The following is a 17,103-nucleotide window of genomic DNA, read 5'->3' as shown; positions in this document are numbered from 1 at the left end:
TTACTGTGATGTTAGATTTATTATTATTATTATTATTATTATTATTATTATTATTATTATTATTATTATTATTATTACACTTGTATAATATGTAACTGTAGTTTATACTCCTGGGATTGTGGTAGTTTTTTTTTTTAGTTAAATAAATAAATACAACTAACTAAATAAAAAAATCTATCTATCTATCTATCTATCTATCTATCTATCTATCTATCTATCTATCTATCTATCTATCTATCTATCTATCTATCTATCTATCTATCTATCTACTACTTTTTTATTTATTTATTGATCTGGCCCTCTTTGACCTTAATAGAAAAAAATTAAATAATTGTAAACAATTGTAAACAATTTAATTATTTAATAAAAAATAAAAACAAGTATTTATCGATTAAAAGTATTTAATAAATACTTTTATTTCCCATTAAAGTCCCGATCAGTGTTTAAACATGGCGGAAGGAGGGCGGTAAAGCGCATGCGCCAACGTCACCGCCGGAAAGTCAGTGTCGGAAAGTCAGTGTCGAACCGGAAGTGAGAGCGAGTAGCCCATCCGCCATTGTGGCACGGAGCAGCGCCGGGGGGGTGTAACAGGAACAGGCTCAAGCTTCTCATCGTCCCGTCACAGGTTCACAGAGCCCGCGGGCTGAACGTGTTTTCGCGGAGGTTAGGAGCCGCTTAACCGCCACCCAGGACACCGCAGAGCCGCCGCGCGCGTGACCCGAGCGCCCCGGGCCGAGCGCGTTTAAACTCCGCGCATGCGCGTAGTCTGATTGGCTGCCTGAGCCGAGAGGAAGGAAGAGGATTTAATTCTAATCATAATAATCTTCATTACCATCACCATCATCATTATTATAATCAAACACGAGGAGACTGTTGTGATCATCAGAACATCACGCAGCTGAAGGCTCCCGGAGGAGGATGTCTGCCACAACTGTTGATCAGGTACACACACACACACACACACACACACACACACACACACACACACACACGAGAAGCTTTATGACTAGCCATGTCGTTTTCCCATGGTACTAGTTACCACTATCCAAGTTGACTAGTTAACACGCGTGTGTGTGTGTGTGTGTGTGTGTGTGTGTGTGTGTGTGTGTGTATGTGTGTGTGTGTGTATGTGTGTGTGTGTGTGTGTGTGTGTGTGTGTGTGTGTGTGTGTGTCTTTGAGACAGTCTGATCTCTATATAAATCTCTGTTAATGTACAGCATGAGACATGTTCTTTTAATAATATTACAAAATGGTGGGGGCCAATACTTTTGAGCCTTGAGGAGCTGAGAGCCGGCACCAGACCTGTGCTGGACAACCCCATGTGTGTGTGTGTGTGTGTGAGAAACATGTGCAGCTTGTGTTTCACTGTTTTCTCTATTAACTAATTTTTGTCTTTCTTTCTTCAATATAACAGAGACCCAAAAGCCAAGGAAATAAAGGTACGGCTTCCACAACCTCCACATCTCCATATCCTGTGATTTGGGTCATCATCTCACTAGAATCTAGAATCTATTTTCTGTAAAAATCTACACAATCAGTTTTACAACACTGTTACGTTTTGCAAGGCGTGTGATGAAGATACACCATTTCACTGCTCAGGGGTTTTAGGTCTGGTACCAGTCTGGTACTCGATACTGACTACTGGAACCAGTCTGATAGCGAGCAGTAGGCTGGGTATCGAGTATGGGTACTAATCCGGACTAGGTATCGATTATAGACACGTTTTTATACTAATCCCTCACTGGAAGTTGAGTACTGGTTCTAATCCCTTACTGAGTGAGTGAGTACTAGTACTAATCATTCACTGAGAGTTAAGGCATTAGTCCTGTGCTGAGAGTTGAGTACTGGTTCTAATCCTTTACTGAGAGTTGAGTACTGGTTCTAATCCCTAAATGAGAGTTAAGTACTGGTTCTAATCCCTTAATGAGACTATTGGCACTAATCTGATACAGAATCTGTTACATTTATGTAGCAGTTACTCAGTTGTTACTCTGAGGCTGAGTAACGCGTGACGTAATTGTTGCCTAAAACTGGATTCTTTTCTTGCTCCTGCAGTGCAAAACGGTTCGATGCATCAGAAGGATTCTGTGAACGATGACGACTTTGAGAGTTACTTAAGCAGCCAGACAAATCAGGTGAGCAGAAAATCCCTTTGTGGCATAATGTACCATTATCTCATTTATTCACCTAAGCAGTTTTAAAGGGCCCAGTAGTGGCAGCTTAGTGGTGCTGGGGTTTGAACCCACAACCTTCTGATCAGAAGTCCAATATCACAACCACTGAGCTCCCCCTCCCCCTAAAATACTGACCTTTGTATCGTATTAATTAAACTAATGTGTAGTTTGTTGAACCAGTGGTAGTGGTCGACTGATATGGGTTTTCCTCTGGCCGATGTTTTTATTTGGCAGATATGTTTGGCCATTCATCTAATAAAATCTAACAGTTAAGTAATAAAGAGACACACCATCAGCTGTTTATTAACCAATTCTGCACGTTGAATCAGCGGCGAGAAAGAGAACTCAGATTGGCTGCTCAGTTTAGCGAACGAGCACATATTACGCTGCTCTGTATATTCACAGTTCTAGCTCTTCTGGTTTCCCTGTTTAGATGGCAAATACAGACTTCTGCCACCTGCTGGTGGGGGAGAATAACGTTCTCTTGTGCAAGCGCAGAATGTACACGAACAGTTTGGTGTGTCAGATGCACCTGCCTAATAATTGGCCTAATTTGCTGCACAATCGGCTGATGTCAATTAAAATCGTCTCAATTAATCGGTCGACCTTTAGCCATTTGTTCGGGAAACTGACGCCTACGTTGAAATTTACAGATATGTAGCTGAAGTCCTGTGTTTAATCTTTTAAAGGATTTTTTATGGCTCCCCTTACAGAGTAATAGCTACCCACCGATGTCTGATCCCTACATGCCCAGCTACTATGCACCGTCTATCGGATTTCCGTACTCTCTGGGTGAAGCTGCGTGGTCCACCGCCGGCGACCCTCCCATGCCCTACTTGACTACTTATGGACAGATGAGCAATGGCGAGCATCATTTCATCCCTGATGGAGTCTTTAGTCAGCCTGGTGCTCTAGGCAACACCCCTCCCTTTCTTAGCCAACATGGATTTAACTTCTTTCCTGGAAATGCGGACTTTTCCACCTGGGGCACCAGCGGTTCGCAGGGCCAGTCAACCCAGAGTTCAGCATACAGCAGCAACTATGGCTATGCCCCCAGCTCGCTGGGAAGGGCTATAGCAGATGGACAGGCCGGGTTTGGCAGTGACACGCAGCTCAGCAAGGTTCCTCCCATGAGCAGCATTGATCAAGGCATGGCCGGGCTCAAGCTTGGATCTGACATGGCAGCCGTTACCAAAACTGTCGGCTCTCCTCTTGGAGGAACAGCTGGCATGAGCAGCATGGCAGCCAACAGTGTGCCTCCCATTAGCTCCTCAGCCCCTAAACCTGCATCCTGGGCAGCGATTGCTAGAAAACCGGCTAAACTTCAGCCCAAAATTAAGCTGAAATCCAATCCAATCATAGGAAGTGGTGTCACCATTCCTCCACCACCTATAAAACATAACATGAACATTGGAACCTGGGATGACAAAGGTTCCATCACGAAACCACCACTTGCTCAGCACATGTTGCCTCATCAGCCTCTGGTGCAGCCCCAGATTTTAGCTCAACATCAGCCCTTACTGCCTCCTCAAGCTCAACCCCAGCAACTCCAGCTTCAGTCCCCTCAACCGCTTCCACAGCTTCAACCAGGTCCACCACATCCTCTCCATCACCATCCGTCCCAGCCTGCTCCTCCTCAGCCACAGCACCCTCTCGCTCAGCAGAATGCGCCACCCCAGAACCGTTGGGTCGCACCAAGGAACAGAGTGGCCACGTTTAACCCGGGCGGGGGGCAGGAGAGCTTCAGTCTGGGCCCATGTGTGCCCCTGAGTGCCTCCCCGTCTGCCCCTGGTGAGCTCCATCCAGTGCTGGAGAAGCTCAAAGCGCTTAACAGCTACAACCCCAAAGACTTTGATTGGAACGTGAAAAACGGACGCGTGTTCATTATCAAGAGTTATTCCGAGGATGACATCCACCGTTCCATCAAGTACTCGATCTGGTGCAGCACGGAGCATGGCAACAAGCGGCTAGACGCGGCGTACCGCTCGCTGGCCACCAAGGGCCCGCTCTACCTCCTGTTCAGCGTCAATGGCAGTGGGCACTTCTGCGGCGTGGCTGAGATGAAGTCGACCGTGGACTACAACGCATATGCCGGCGTCTGGTCTCAGGACAAGTGGAAGGGCAAGTTCGAGGTCAAGTGGATCTTCGTCAAGGACGTGCCCAACAACCAGCTGCGGCACATCCGCCTGGAGAACAATGACAACAAGCCGGTCACCAACTCCAGGGACACTCAGGAGGTGCCTCTAGAAAAGGCCAAGCAAGTGCTAAAAATTATCGCCACTTTCAAGCATACCACCTCGATCTTCGACGATTTTGCACATTACGAAAAGCGGCAGGAGGAAGAGGAAGCCATACGAAGGGTAAGCGGACCTTATCGGAGCGTTCCTCACTTTCACACTCATGATGCTTTAAGAAAAAAATAATAGTTTAGGTTTCTAAAATACACGTTCTTTAAGAACAGACAGTAGGAAGTCAGTGGCGTTTGGGGAAATAAAAAAAGTCCTAGAGTTTTGTAAGTTTGATGACGTTAAATATGAATAAAGGGAAGGTAGTCAGGGAGGAAATGAAAGGCTCGAGATGTCACGGCATGTCGCCAGATGCAGATGCAGCGTTTACCTCAGCCCAGACGTTTACCTCAACCTAGACTTTTATTTCACCCAGACTTTTATTTCACCCAAAATCTCAACCTTAGTTTCTTTTTATTTCTATCCATTTTGCACAAAAGCATAACTATTTTGATTGGTCTGATGCTTCCCACTGAAGCGCTGAAGTACAAAGACTGCTCAGACGGTTAAATCAGAACTCTCGTTAGCCCAAGGTTTCGACTTGTAATCACCTTAGCGCACAGAGTTTGGCTCGGAGCTTAATGAAAAAATCATGACACTAAATCAATAGTGAAGGTTACATAACTGTTTACTGTCTTGGTGCATGTGAGGGTCAGCACTTTGGAGAATTGGGTTTTCGTCTGATTTCCATCCGGAGTTGATTAAAATCCGTGGCTGGAGTGCGGGGATAGTAATTAAAAGACATCAATTTCAGAGTCTAGTGGATTTGACATCTCCTACATCCTTTTATTTTTGTTAGAACTTTGACCTTTTTTTTGTTTTATGACGAGGCTTCAGATCGCAAATTCCCAAACTGATAAAAAAAAAAAAAAACCTGAATGTAATTTAGTGTTATAGATTTACATTAAACCCAACCAGCTAGTTAAAAGCTCTGTAGTCTTTAGACGCTGATGTTTAAGCAATTAAATAGCTTCTTTAAATGCGTATCGTATGACTAGAGAATGTTACGAAGAACGGATTTTACTCCCTGACCATATATATATAATGGCTTTTACATTAGATATTTAAATTTTTGCCTTTTTTGATACTTTAGTAAATTGGAGTTTTTTTGATGTGGCACTTCTGTTTATAGACCATAGAAACAATATCGCAGGGTCTCCAACCTCAAGATGGGATTTTGTTTCCCCACACTCTTCAAAGCCACACCCACTCTCTGCAAGCCTGTTTGACTGACAGCCACCAGGGTTGCAATAAGCTGGAAAATATCTGGTAAATTTCCCAGAAACTTTCTATGGGAACTTCATCTGAGGAATTTTGGAAATATTCCAAGTTGGAAACTTACCAGGAGTTTATGGGAATTCATTAGAAATTTGGGGAAATGTATAAAAACTGTATCATAAACAACCATAAATATGATCATTTCATTCGGTCATAATCTGACGCATGCAGAATAATACAGGTGTTTAAAATGTTCTTAAATCAGTCAAAATGCCTTTTTTTTAACATAAATGTATGCAATATTTATGTAATTTACGCCAGTAATTGTTAACCTGCAATTTAATAAATTCCCAGTTTATTTCCATTAATTCCCATGGGAAGTTTCCAGTCTTGAAAATTCCTGGATTTTTGTGACCCTAACAGCCTCAGTTTGTCCCGTCTGTTCAATTAAATGCCGATGGGTCCTTTTTTATTTTTAATGAAACATTTCTGGAAATCTGTCATGTTTTAGAACCGTGGTGAGTTGATACAGGACTGAACTTTACTTCTTTTATTCAGTGCTGTTTGCAGATGTGGTGTCTGGCAGCAGCTGCTTTTACCCTGTTTAAGTATTTCATGTTAGAAATAATCCACCGGTTTGTCTCTCGATGCCGCGCGGTTAGTTTGTCGATGCCGAGGTAATTTTGAAGAATTTTGAATCTTTCTTTTTATCTCTTCAGCTCACTCCCCCCTTTCTCTCTCTTTTTCTCACTTTATCTTCATCTCTCTTTTTATTTCTTTACCTCTTGGTCTCTTAATCATATTTTCTCTCTCTCTCTCTCTCTCTCTCTCTCTCTCTCTCTCTCTCTCTCTCTCTCTCTCTCTCTCTCTCTCTCTCGCTGTCCCCCTACATTTTTATCTTTCTCTTACCATCACTCCTTCATTTTCTGTGTTTTTTCTCTCTCTCTCCCTTTCCACCTTTCTCTCTCTCTCCGTCCCCCCCCTACATCTTTCTGTTTATTGCTTACCCCTCTGTCTCCCTATCTTCCAACACCCTTGACTTTTTTTTCCCCTCTCTCCTTCCATCTCTCTCCCTTTCCCCCTCACTTTCTTTCTCCATCACCACCCCTCCCTCTCTCTTTCTCTCCTGTTCCTTCTCTCTCTCTGTGCTGATGCAGGTTTATCTTCACCCCCGTGAGAGTGATAATCTGCCCCGTGTTTCTCGCTCATTAATATTTTAGGACGGTGTAACAGGGAGCCTGAAGCCACGCAGTCACACGGGTTGATGGGTTTTATTCTCATCTGTGCACTTCATATTAGTGACCTGCAGAGCGCGCACACGCACACACGTGATTTTCGAACATACAGTAAGGCTTTATTCATTTGCGGGGCAGGTCATGACACCAGTCACGCTGACGGCAGAGCCTTCGATACCTTCGTGTACAATCGTGCGTGAAATCTCTAAACATGAAATTTCACAGGCAGATGTTCCAGCTGTGAGGTGGCATCTCCCGGACTTCGCTTTTAATTCTCCAGGAGTTCGTAAGAGTTGCGATCAAGAGTGTGAACAGTGCAATAAACAATAATCCTCCTCGAGCCCTCTTTCTTCAGATTTGCATAACAGTAGCGGACACTCGCGCACCACGATTTGCATTTCCTGTTGCCATTTTGTCCCCCTTGTCAGAAAATCGCCTGAACATTCCGCCTCCTCTCGTTCCTCTTTTCCTCCCTGAGAGGCTGTGATTAAGCCGCACGCTCTGGGCGGCGACGCTTCTCCTGACTCGGTCTACAATTACGAATTAAGAAAGCGCTTTAATTAGAAACGTTTTGGATATTTTATGTCTAACACTCTGCTCCCTCCATCCCTCTCCCTCTTTCTGTTCCGCAGGAGCGATCTAGAAATAAACAGTAACCCTTCGGACATCTGTTCTGCTCGAACTCCAACACTAATAATGTAGAACCTTTTGAGTTGTCTCCTAAAAAACCCCCCTGAGGAAAGAACACGCAGGGTTTTTGCTCCGTTTTCTGCTCAAGACCATGTACGAACACTTTAACACCTCCACCACCATGAAGACCACCACCACCACCACCACCTGGACTGCCCATCGATCGATCGATCACGTAAACTGTAAGCACTTTCAGTCCTTAAAAAAAAAAAATCTTCTTACCGACACCCTGAACTCGCACCGGACTCCTGTTTGCTGTTAACTCACTAAACTGGTTAGATGCTTTCAAGGATTTCCCAGACTCCATTGTATTCGTAGGTCTTTTTCGTTCATGACCTTTTTCTTTGTTGTTGTTGTTGTTGTTCGGGTTCCTTACAAACGCGCGGATGGAAAGTGTGTAACGACAAATCTGTACGTCTGCACTCGAATCTGGGATACTTTGCGATCCTCTGATGCACCGAGGAAAGAAAAGCGCTTTAGTTTTCTGCCTTTTCTTTCTTCCAGTTTTTCCTTTATTTCTTCCTCCCTCCATCCCTGACTGAATTAAAGCATGAGCTTGTTTTTTTTGTTGTTGTTTCCGCCCCCCCCCACTGACCCTTCACCCCTTCTTCCTTCCCTCCATTTATTCATTTAATGCACGAAAATGATGAGGCGAGGATGCGTTCCTTTTGTTCTTTTGCTCCTGTGCTCGTCAACGTCCACAAGGAGAACCTCGTACTTCAGTGTGAAGCAGGGCCTCGTCCTCATCCAAACCTTCACCTCACACTTCTCTCCTTCAGCTGAAGAAACGTCCATGTTGGGTTTTTTACTGCATGTAAAATTCGAGGGCCCTGATTTATTTATTTTTTATTTTTTGTTCAATTTTTTTTTATTATTACTCCGAAATTATTAGTGTTGCATGAGTTGTTTTTTTTTAGTTTTTTTTTTTTTTTTTGCATTTTGAATCTATATTAAATATATATTAAGCATTTATATTGAGGACATGCAAAATATTAAGGAAAACCCCCTCTGTCTAGGCCTTGAGTATGAGGAATGATGATTAGATTAAAATGCATTGCTCTGGGTTGAAGTTAGTGAAGACTGGAAATGCCTGCTTGCTGATGGCCCCGGATCCGCAACAACATCTGCTCACCTCTGGCGTGTCCTGTTTCTTCATTACAAGCTGCCTTCTTTAGTGGTCCAGGAGGGTTCTGTCTATCTGTCTGTCTCTGTCTCGCTGTGTGTGTGTGTGTGTGTGTGTGTGTGTGTGTGTGTGTGTGTGTGTGTGTGTGTGTGTGTGTGTGTGTGTGTGTGTGTGTGTGGTAAAACGCAACACCTCGATCACTTCCACGGCTGCACTGGCGTCCAGGACAGAGCTGAAGGATGGCAACCCGTGTAACCAGAAGCACCTCTCCCTTCTCCTCATCCTCCTTTTCCTCCCTGTGTGTGAGAGTTGTGGCCATGTTTGTATGGGTTACTGTAAATCGATGCTTCGCAATGATGCTAATGCTGATTGCATTATGATGTGATTAATCTGATTTTAAAAATAAATATAGATTTATTAAAACTGAATCACGTCTCAGTGTCACGACTTCACACACACTCTGGGAATCATTAAGCACTTTAAAACTGCTAAATCAGCAGCCTTGTGGGGGGGCAATTGATATAGGTAACTGCGGTCAGGATTCATTTCACTCCTCAAGCACAATAAAGATCAGGACATGGGTTCTAGAAAGGAGGACAATAAAACCAACTTTGATCTTCAGTAAGCGTTTTATCCTGGACGCTGTGGGGTTTTAATTAGATCTGTTCACAATTTAAAAGAAACAGTTGGTTAGAATTGCTTTGGGGAGGTTGGGATTGGGACAGAATTCTTCTCCGAGTAGTTCGGAATAGTCAGAATTTGGTTGGGAATCTAAGAAGATTGATCATAATTACTTTGGGAACAGTGGGATTAGTCCGAATTGCTTTGATAGTGTGAAGTTTTAGCCAGCATTCATTTGGGAGAGAGTGGGATTAGTCAAAGTTGTTTTGGGAACTGATGGGATTGAGCAGAATTCCTTTATACAGGGTAGGATTGTTCAGGAATGCTTTATACAGGGTGGGATTGGACAGAATTCCTTTAGACAGGGTAGGATTGTTCAGGAATGCTTTATACAGGGTGGGATTGGACATTCTTTAGACAGGGTGGGATTGGTCAGAATTCTTTTGCGAGTGCTGGGATTGTTCAGAATTTATTTGGGTGGTGGGATTAGTCTTTTTTTTTGGAACCATAAAGAACGGGTCAGAATTGGTTTGGAGAAGGTGGGATTGGTCAGGAGTCCTTTAGAAATGGTGGAAATTTGTCAGGAATTGGTCAGAATTCCTTTCATTATGATTAAACTGGATATTTTGTTGGGAGAGAGTGGGATTAGTCAGGATTTCTTTCGAAGCATAACGAATTTTTCTGATTTTTCAAAGAGGTTGGGATTGGTGGGAATCCCAGGTGAGCACACAGGGAGGAACACGGTTCCTCACACAGCCGGACTTGACGGCCATTTGGTGTCCTTGTGCTTGGATTTTGAGGTTGCAACTAAACACCAGATGGCGCCATTGTCTTTTATAAGCTGTTGGCCTGAGAACAAATCCAAAGCGAAAATTCAATCATTTGTTCAATTCTTTTGTAATAAAATATGAATAATACGATTTGCTTTATAAACATCATAAAGGAAATGCTACTGAACTGGATTCTATGAACCGAATGATTAATCCTGTTGATGGAAATTTCTTTTTTTACTTTTTGCTTTAATTTCAGAAGCTTATTCAGCAGTAGAGTGACAATTTGAAGGTAGTTTTAAATATAGTATATATATTAGACAATTTTTTTATTTATGTATTTATCACATTTTTTGCAGTGTGCAACTGAACAATGAAAAAATATTAATATATATATAATATAAAAGTGATTACATCACTAATATAATTGCATGTCAGACTCCTGAGATTTACTTGATTAAATCCTTTCTGTAAAGATACATGACTCTGGTTCAGATTCAGTGTGTGTGTGTGTGTGTGTGTGTGTGTGTGTGTGTGTGTGTGTGTGTGTGTGGTTTGGGAAGAATTGGGTAAAAAAAAAAGCTGGAGATTTGGACGTGTGTATTGGGTTAGATGAAAAAAATAATTCTCTTAAACATAAACTAATTGGGAAACAAATGCAACGAATTGAACAAAATGACGAGTCAAATATTCAGTCTGTATGTCTGATGTCTACTGAATAAATGTGTCACATTATAAAACGCATGTTTATATACACCAGTCCCTCGATGCTCAAATCGAGTGCTGTGAAAGGGATTATATTGGTCTGACTGGGAGGAAACTGGGTTCGGTGTCATCGCCGGAGGTTGTAATTGCACTAAGCACGTTTCAGACTGAGGTGAACTCTGTCCTCCTCTACACGTAGGCTCAGACATCGCTGTGATTCCACCATCGCGGCCCACACTGTGTTTTTCTCTTCTTTGAGAGTTTGAACAACACTGCTGCTGTTAATAGGCCTCAGAGCACTGCCTCTAAATTACCCGTTTCACTCACAAGACAAAGCTGGAATATGCAAATGCAGATTTCATGTGTGTTGTTTCTCTGAGCTCGCTCGCTTTTCGCTTACTTCTCAAACACGTCGTCGTTTAACCACTCGCCAGAGCCAACAATACAATACATTCAAGATACACAGGCAGCAGCGACCGATGCAATACGATTCCCCGCATTGCGATGCGTTCTGATCCGATTTCGATTCGATTCCACACAGTGTGAGTGTGATTGTGTCAGCAAAATACGGTGCTCTACAGTTCAATAGGGAGCAGATAGTTCACTGTTTAAATCATCCATTTACTTAACTGCCTTCTGACTTCTAACACATGGGCCTTTCACAAACATGCAAACTTTGTAGTGCAAAAAAAAAAAAGAAAAAGAAAAGATGAAAGACGTTCTTTTCCTCCTTTGTGCAGAAAGTCACAGCTCTGCCTCTGCCATGTTTATCTGGATTCTATGTGACTCTCAGGACACGCCTCCGTAGGTCTCCGTAGTGTTGCGATACGTCATGTTCACGTAGCAGCAGCGGTGCTGAGAGAGCGAACGTGCTCGAGAAACAGTTTAGCGATGGGAAATCGATCTACATATTGAATATTGATCACAAATTATCGGTTCCTTTCTAAATAATAATAGTACCATGTGAAGATTAAGATCAAGATCTACCGTTCTTGTTCACGTCAAAATCAACAGGATGTAAATAAAGATTCGGTCACTTGTGCCAAGTTTGTGTGTTTACCCATTTGTTCTTTCCTGGGATTTATTTGCACGTAAGGCCGTCCCTAGAGTGGTGCTGAAAACAAAAACCAGCTGCTCTAGTGAAACGCCTTGTTGATGAGAGAGTTCAGAGGAAAATGACCAGACGGTGACTCAAATAAGCACTCTACAGCCGTGGTGAGCAGAAAAGCAACATGGATCTACAGCAGCAGAAGATCAGATCAACTTCTGTCTCAATTGGACAGAAACAGACACAAGACGCCGATTCTATAGTGGGCACAGATTCACCCCAACTGCATCATTTTGCTTATATAAGATTGTGCTTTTTGAACATCTCGTTCCACATTTAGTTCCCATTTACTGTTATAATGAGCTCCACTCTTCTGGGAAGAAGTTCCACTAGATATTGTGGAGATTTGTGTAAGATTTATTTAACCACAATGGGTGTTAGTAAAGTCAAGTACTGAGGTAGGTGAGGTGAGGAGGCCTGGGGTGCAGTCAACGTTTGGAGATCCATAGCAGGAGATCTTCCACTCCAACACATGGAAAGCAGATCTTCATGGAGCCGGCTTTGTGCACAGGGGCATTGTCAAGCTTTTTGTTTTCATGCAGGTTTGTCCTAATAGTGTGCAATGCAATGTTTTTGAAGCGAATCTCTCTGGGTTTGAGATGTATTGGGCTACAACGAGTTTTTAATGAATATCATTATGTCCATATAGAAAATGCTCGTTTTTTTGTTATGTGCCGGTAAAATGTCATTAATAACAGTAAAGGAAAAACCCACACCGCGGGACCGGAGGTGATATTCCCGAAATAAGAGATGCAACGAGAGGCAGTGTATAATTACAGCTAAGTGAAGTAAACAGCGTTATTCTGACGAGGAGCGCAGGGATTTATCTTTTCTTCTTTCCCTCAAGCTAAAAAAAAAAATCTCAAGAAGTGCAACTCGTTAGTGAAGTGGAAAATCGGGCAGACTTTCAGAACTGGCTTTGAAGCAGTCGTAAGATGACATTTTGGAAAATCAAAGTGGTGGGTGTGATGAAGTGGTGGCAAAGAGTGTGAATTATACATGTGTGTATTGATTTACATGTTTTTATCAGGGCAGATTTTCTCCTGCCAGAGAAGTCACACTGACTCAACGCACAGTACAAATGTTCACCTGATTATTTTTCTGCATTCATTTTTTCGATATGATTTTGCACATGATTCGTTTATTCTTGTATTTTTTTTCAAACACATGATTGATTCGCTTCATTTAACAAATATGGGGTGGTATCAAAAAAAAGGTTTGATACTAGTTTAGTAACACGCCAGCAGATGGCAGCACAAGGCTGCATGCACAGTCACAGGGAGCACTGACCTTCAAAAGTCTCACACACACACACACACACACACACACACACACACACACACACACACACACACACACACACACACACACACACACACACAGACACTTTTCTATATTTTCTATCTTTTCTATTCATGTTAGATTCTTTTATATGATTTTACATTTAAGTTCAGATCTGGTTAATATACCGGGTGTTTAAAAAAATTTTTCACACAGGATTAACCATTGGTGTATTCTTTTTACACTTGATCCCTGCATCAGTTTATTACAAATGTATTTCCTGCCTATGATCCCTTTATCATGTGATTTTCTGTTTATGAATGATGAGTTTTTACATCTGACATTATGTACACAGAATTCCATTCTTTTATAAATGCAATTTGTACATGGGGCAGTGGTAAATCAGTGGTTAAGGTTAATCATCAGGGTGCATTTGACTTTTAAAAAAATCTTTTTTAGGTCATGAGTTCAAATCTCAGCCACACCATGCTGCCACTCCTGGGCCCCTGAGCAAGGCCTTTAACCCTAAAATGCTCTGTAGTATGAATTAGATAAATGATGTCGCTCTGGATTGGGGCATCTGCCAAATGCCTTCAATGTACTGTAATGTAAATTGTTAAGGTATTGGACTCTTGATCAGAAGGTCACAAGTTAAAATTCCAGCACCATTAAGCTGCCACTTTTGGGCCCTTGAGCAAGGCCCTTGAACCCCAACTGCTCAGCCGGTTAGGAGAGTCTACCAAATGTAAAATGTATATCAGAAGGTTGGAGTTTCAATCACCAGTGTTGCCAATTTTGCAAAAGGTGCGGTATCCCGGCTGAGCCCAGCTTCCTAACATCGCTGGGAAATGCAACGAAAGGATTTCTTATATGTAACAAGTAAAAGACACGTTTCAATTCATTTATTTACAGATCCGATTCTTGCGTTTAATTGTTTTACACGTGAATTTTACTACACATGTTTATCTCACATGATTTGTGTATTTACACGTCATTTTCGAATCCTTTTTTTTCTGTCCACAAATGATTTCGTACCTACATGCAATTTCACGTCACGTCCTGTAGACATTTTTTCTTCAAATCTCCCATGTAAAACGTATGCGATTGTTCCTTTTATGGTTCTTGTGATGAAAACGCTGTAACACTGCCGGCACGTAGACGCCCAACAAGGACACGGCTAATAATAATCACGCTAAAATTCAGTGTAGGTTACACACTTGGGTTATGTTTCATTTCGAATATATGGCTGTCGAGGGTAGAATTTCTGACTGCCACTTTTCTTGATACTGCCCCGAGCGCAGTATGTAATCAGCACCGAGTTTAACCCCGGCTCGAATCATGATTAAGCCGAGCTTCAGGACATTTACATTTAATGTTTCATTACCCACAAGCTGTGACGAGGCCACAGCAGGCCGGAGATGGAGCTGCTCTCCTATCAGACGTGTCAGCACCTCGTTCGGAGACCGAGCGCGTCCGGAAGCACGTCGTCCCTCACTGGAAGGGATGAAACCTCTCCACTTCTCTGACTTCCTGTCTATAATACCTTACCACAGATTAAGGCCCATTAAAGCCTCTTTGCTGCATGCGCAGTTTCTATTGATTGCATCGACTAGACTCGTTTTAGCCAATGATCCGATTACGCTGCTCTTCCCCTGCCCTCCTCCATCTCTTTATGTCACCCTGGATTTAAGGGCCACTGCTGTGCCCCGGGATCATATGCTGACACGTGCACTTTTTAACACCGTCCCTTTAAGAACCAGGCTGGGGATGGTGAGACAGCCTTCACGTCTGATTTAGAGCATGGAGAAATCTGCAAGACAAGGCAAATGTTTTCATTAAATTTCTGCACTAGGAGTGGAGAAGGAACCCAATGACATTATTATTTAGGGATGTGCATCTCCAGCACTGAGGCTGATGCCATTCGCATCTCGATGCGTAGCCAATGATACGATACGTTAAATATACACATAAAGCAGCTACCGATACGATACGATTCCCCTCCGTCGCGATGCAGTGCGATCCGATTTCCAACACAATGCGATTCAATGCAGTACGATGCGATGGAAAAAATATGAAGCTCTGCAATTCAATATAAGAGAATAGAAAATAGAAAACAATAGAAAACAGATGATCTGTCTCCAGGAAGATGCAGCTCTACCTCTGCCATGTTAATCTGTATTCTATGTGACTCTCAGGACACGATACATCCTCAACGGTGCTGAGAGAACGCGCTCGAGAAACAGTTTAGCGAAAAGAATTACTGGTCATGTTCTAAATAATACAATTATAGTGCATCTACTAATGATTATACATAAATAAATTGTTTTTTAACCATACAAGAATGTTAAAAATTATGCATCATTACAAATGCCAACTTGGATCTGATAAACGCTTTAATAAATTGATGCATCACATCGCTAGCGTGCTCCAAATATCCACATCTGTATTTGATTTTACATTCCATTTATGGCAAATGGCAGACGTCCTGATCCAGGACTTACGCCTGAGCAGTGGCAGCTTGGTGATGCTGGGATTTAAACTTCTCACCTTCCGATCCAGAATCCAATCCCTTAAGCACTGAGCTACCACCTCCCTACCTGCACTCTTCGAAACATCTGGGAAAACCCAAAAATGCTGGTAACATCTGGGAAAAATCCTGAAGTCCCAAACTGAGTTTACATTGACATGTATGGCATTCGGCAGTCTCCCTTATCCAGAGTAACTTACAACTGAGCAGTTAAGTGGTTAAGGGCCTTGCTCAAGGGCCCAGCAGTGGTAGTATCCACTGGATCCAAAGTGCAGTGCCTTAACCAGTAAGCTACCACCTCTCCCAGCTCCTTTTATTAATGTCACTGTGCGTAATATTGTTAAACATCCAGAAGGACAGAGATGTTTCAGGTTTGACGTGTCGTCCCGTGGAAGCCCTCCAGATGTCCACTCATGCAAGTGAGTGTCTGTATTGAAGTGACACATATTTGGGTTAAGGTTATCAGAAGAGTTGGACCAGGTCCAGGCTTCAGGTCCCTCTCGCTGCTCTGGATTTCTGGTTTTGTATCAAGGACTATCTTAATATTACAGATTTGAGAAACAGACCGCAACGTTTTCAGAACATTCCACAAACCGAAATCTTTTATCTGCCTAATTCTGCTGCCTTTTCTTATTCTGAAGGCTGCACTTTAGCTGACTCGATCCACAAGGACTCTAATGAACCTCATGTGTGGTAATAAAGTGCGGAAAGGGCTGTAAAGACGGGTGAAGCGGGATCCTTCTCCGGCGGAATGGTGCTGAAGAGACGACTCTCAGTAGCATCAAAGATCGTAATAAGCAGCAGTCTGGTGTTATTAGGAGCATTTGTGCCTCATTAAAGCTGCCGCTTGATCACATTCTCTGTTCTTGTGGTTGAGATAATGAAGCGTCTCCCCGCCGAGCTGGATCTCTTTCAGGTAGAGATGCAACCCGAACCACATCGTCTTCACATCGAATCCCACGAGTCTTTATTAAGCGAGGAGGGCCTCGTGTGAAGAGTGTGACAGAACTGGGTCTGAGTCCACACAGCAGCCGGTGTGTGTGATTACCGTGCCTCTACTCCCACAGTTCCTTTCAGTTCCTCTCAGTTCCTGCTCTCTGATCTGACACGCTCGTCTCACTGCATGACTGATAGATCCAGGACACGCACCTAGTGAATCAAACCGAGGGATTCAGCACGTCACAGAGCTTGACAGATCCGAACACAAAGAATCCAATGCAGAACATCAACATCTCAGCAGCAACAACAACACCTCAAAAACATAATGCTCTCTAACAGGTTACTGATATCCAAATGAGCAGTCCTTCATGACAAAAACATCTGGCATAGGGAAATATCAAGGTAGTGTCATGAAGCAAAGCTTGA

At 42.8% G+C, this 17,103-nt stretch overlaps 1 protein-coding gene across 1 annotated transcript; it reads left to right on the top strand.

Moving 5' to 3' along the window:
* Nucleotides 1-437: 437 nt before the first annotated feature.
* Nucleotides 438-9,154, top strand: ythdf3 (YTH N6-methyladenosine RNA binding protein F3). The gene is made up of 5 exons (XM_083529397.1): nucleotides 438-942; nucleotides 1,416-1,440; nucleotides 2,057-2,136; nucleotides 2,889-4,535; nucleotides 7,546-9,154. The coding sequence occupies exons 1-5, from the start codon at nucleotides 919-921 to the stop codon at nucleotides 7,567-7,569; spliced, it is 1,800 nt and encodes a 599-aa protein (XP_083385523.1). The 5' UTR covers nucleotides 438-918; the 3' UTR covers nucleotides 7,570-9,154.
* The last annotated feature ends 7,949 nt before the right edge of the window (nucleotides 9,155-17,103 follow it).

The sequence above is a fragment of the Silurus aristotelis genome (assembly GCF_946808225.1).
Source record: "Silurus aristotelis genome assembly, chromosome: 25".
Taxonomy (NCBI): Eukaryota; Metazoa; Chordata; class Actinopteri; order Siluriformes; family Siluridae; genus Silurus; species Silurus aristotelis.
The sequence above is the reverse complement of the archived record's forward strand: the minus strand, read 5'-3'. Positions and strand labels throughout refer to the sequence as shown.

Bases quoted from the DNA above. Each gene is read 5' to 3' on its own strand.
- ythdf3 (XM_083529397.1), top strand. From the start codon at position 919: ATGTCTGCCACAACTGTTGATCAG. The intron at 943-1,415 runs GTACACACACAC...TCAATATAACAG, and splicing joins CTGCCACAACTGTTGATCAG to AGACCCAAAAGCCAAGGAAA. The intron at 1,441-2,056 runs GTACGGCTTCCA...TTGCTCCTGCAG, and splicing joins CAAAAGCCAAGGAAATAAAG to TGCAAAACGGTTCGATGCAT.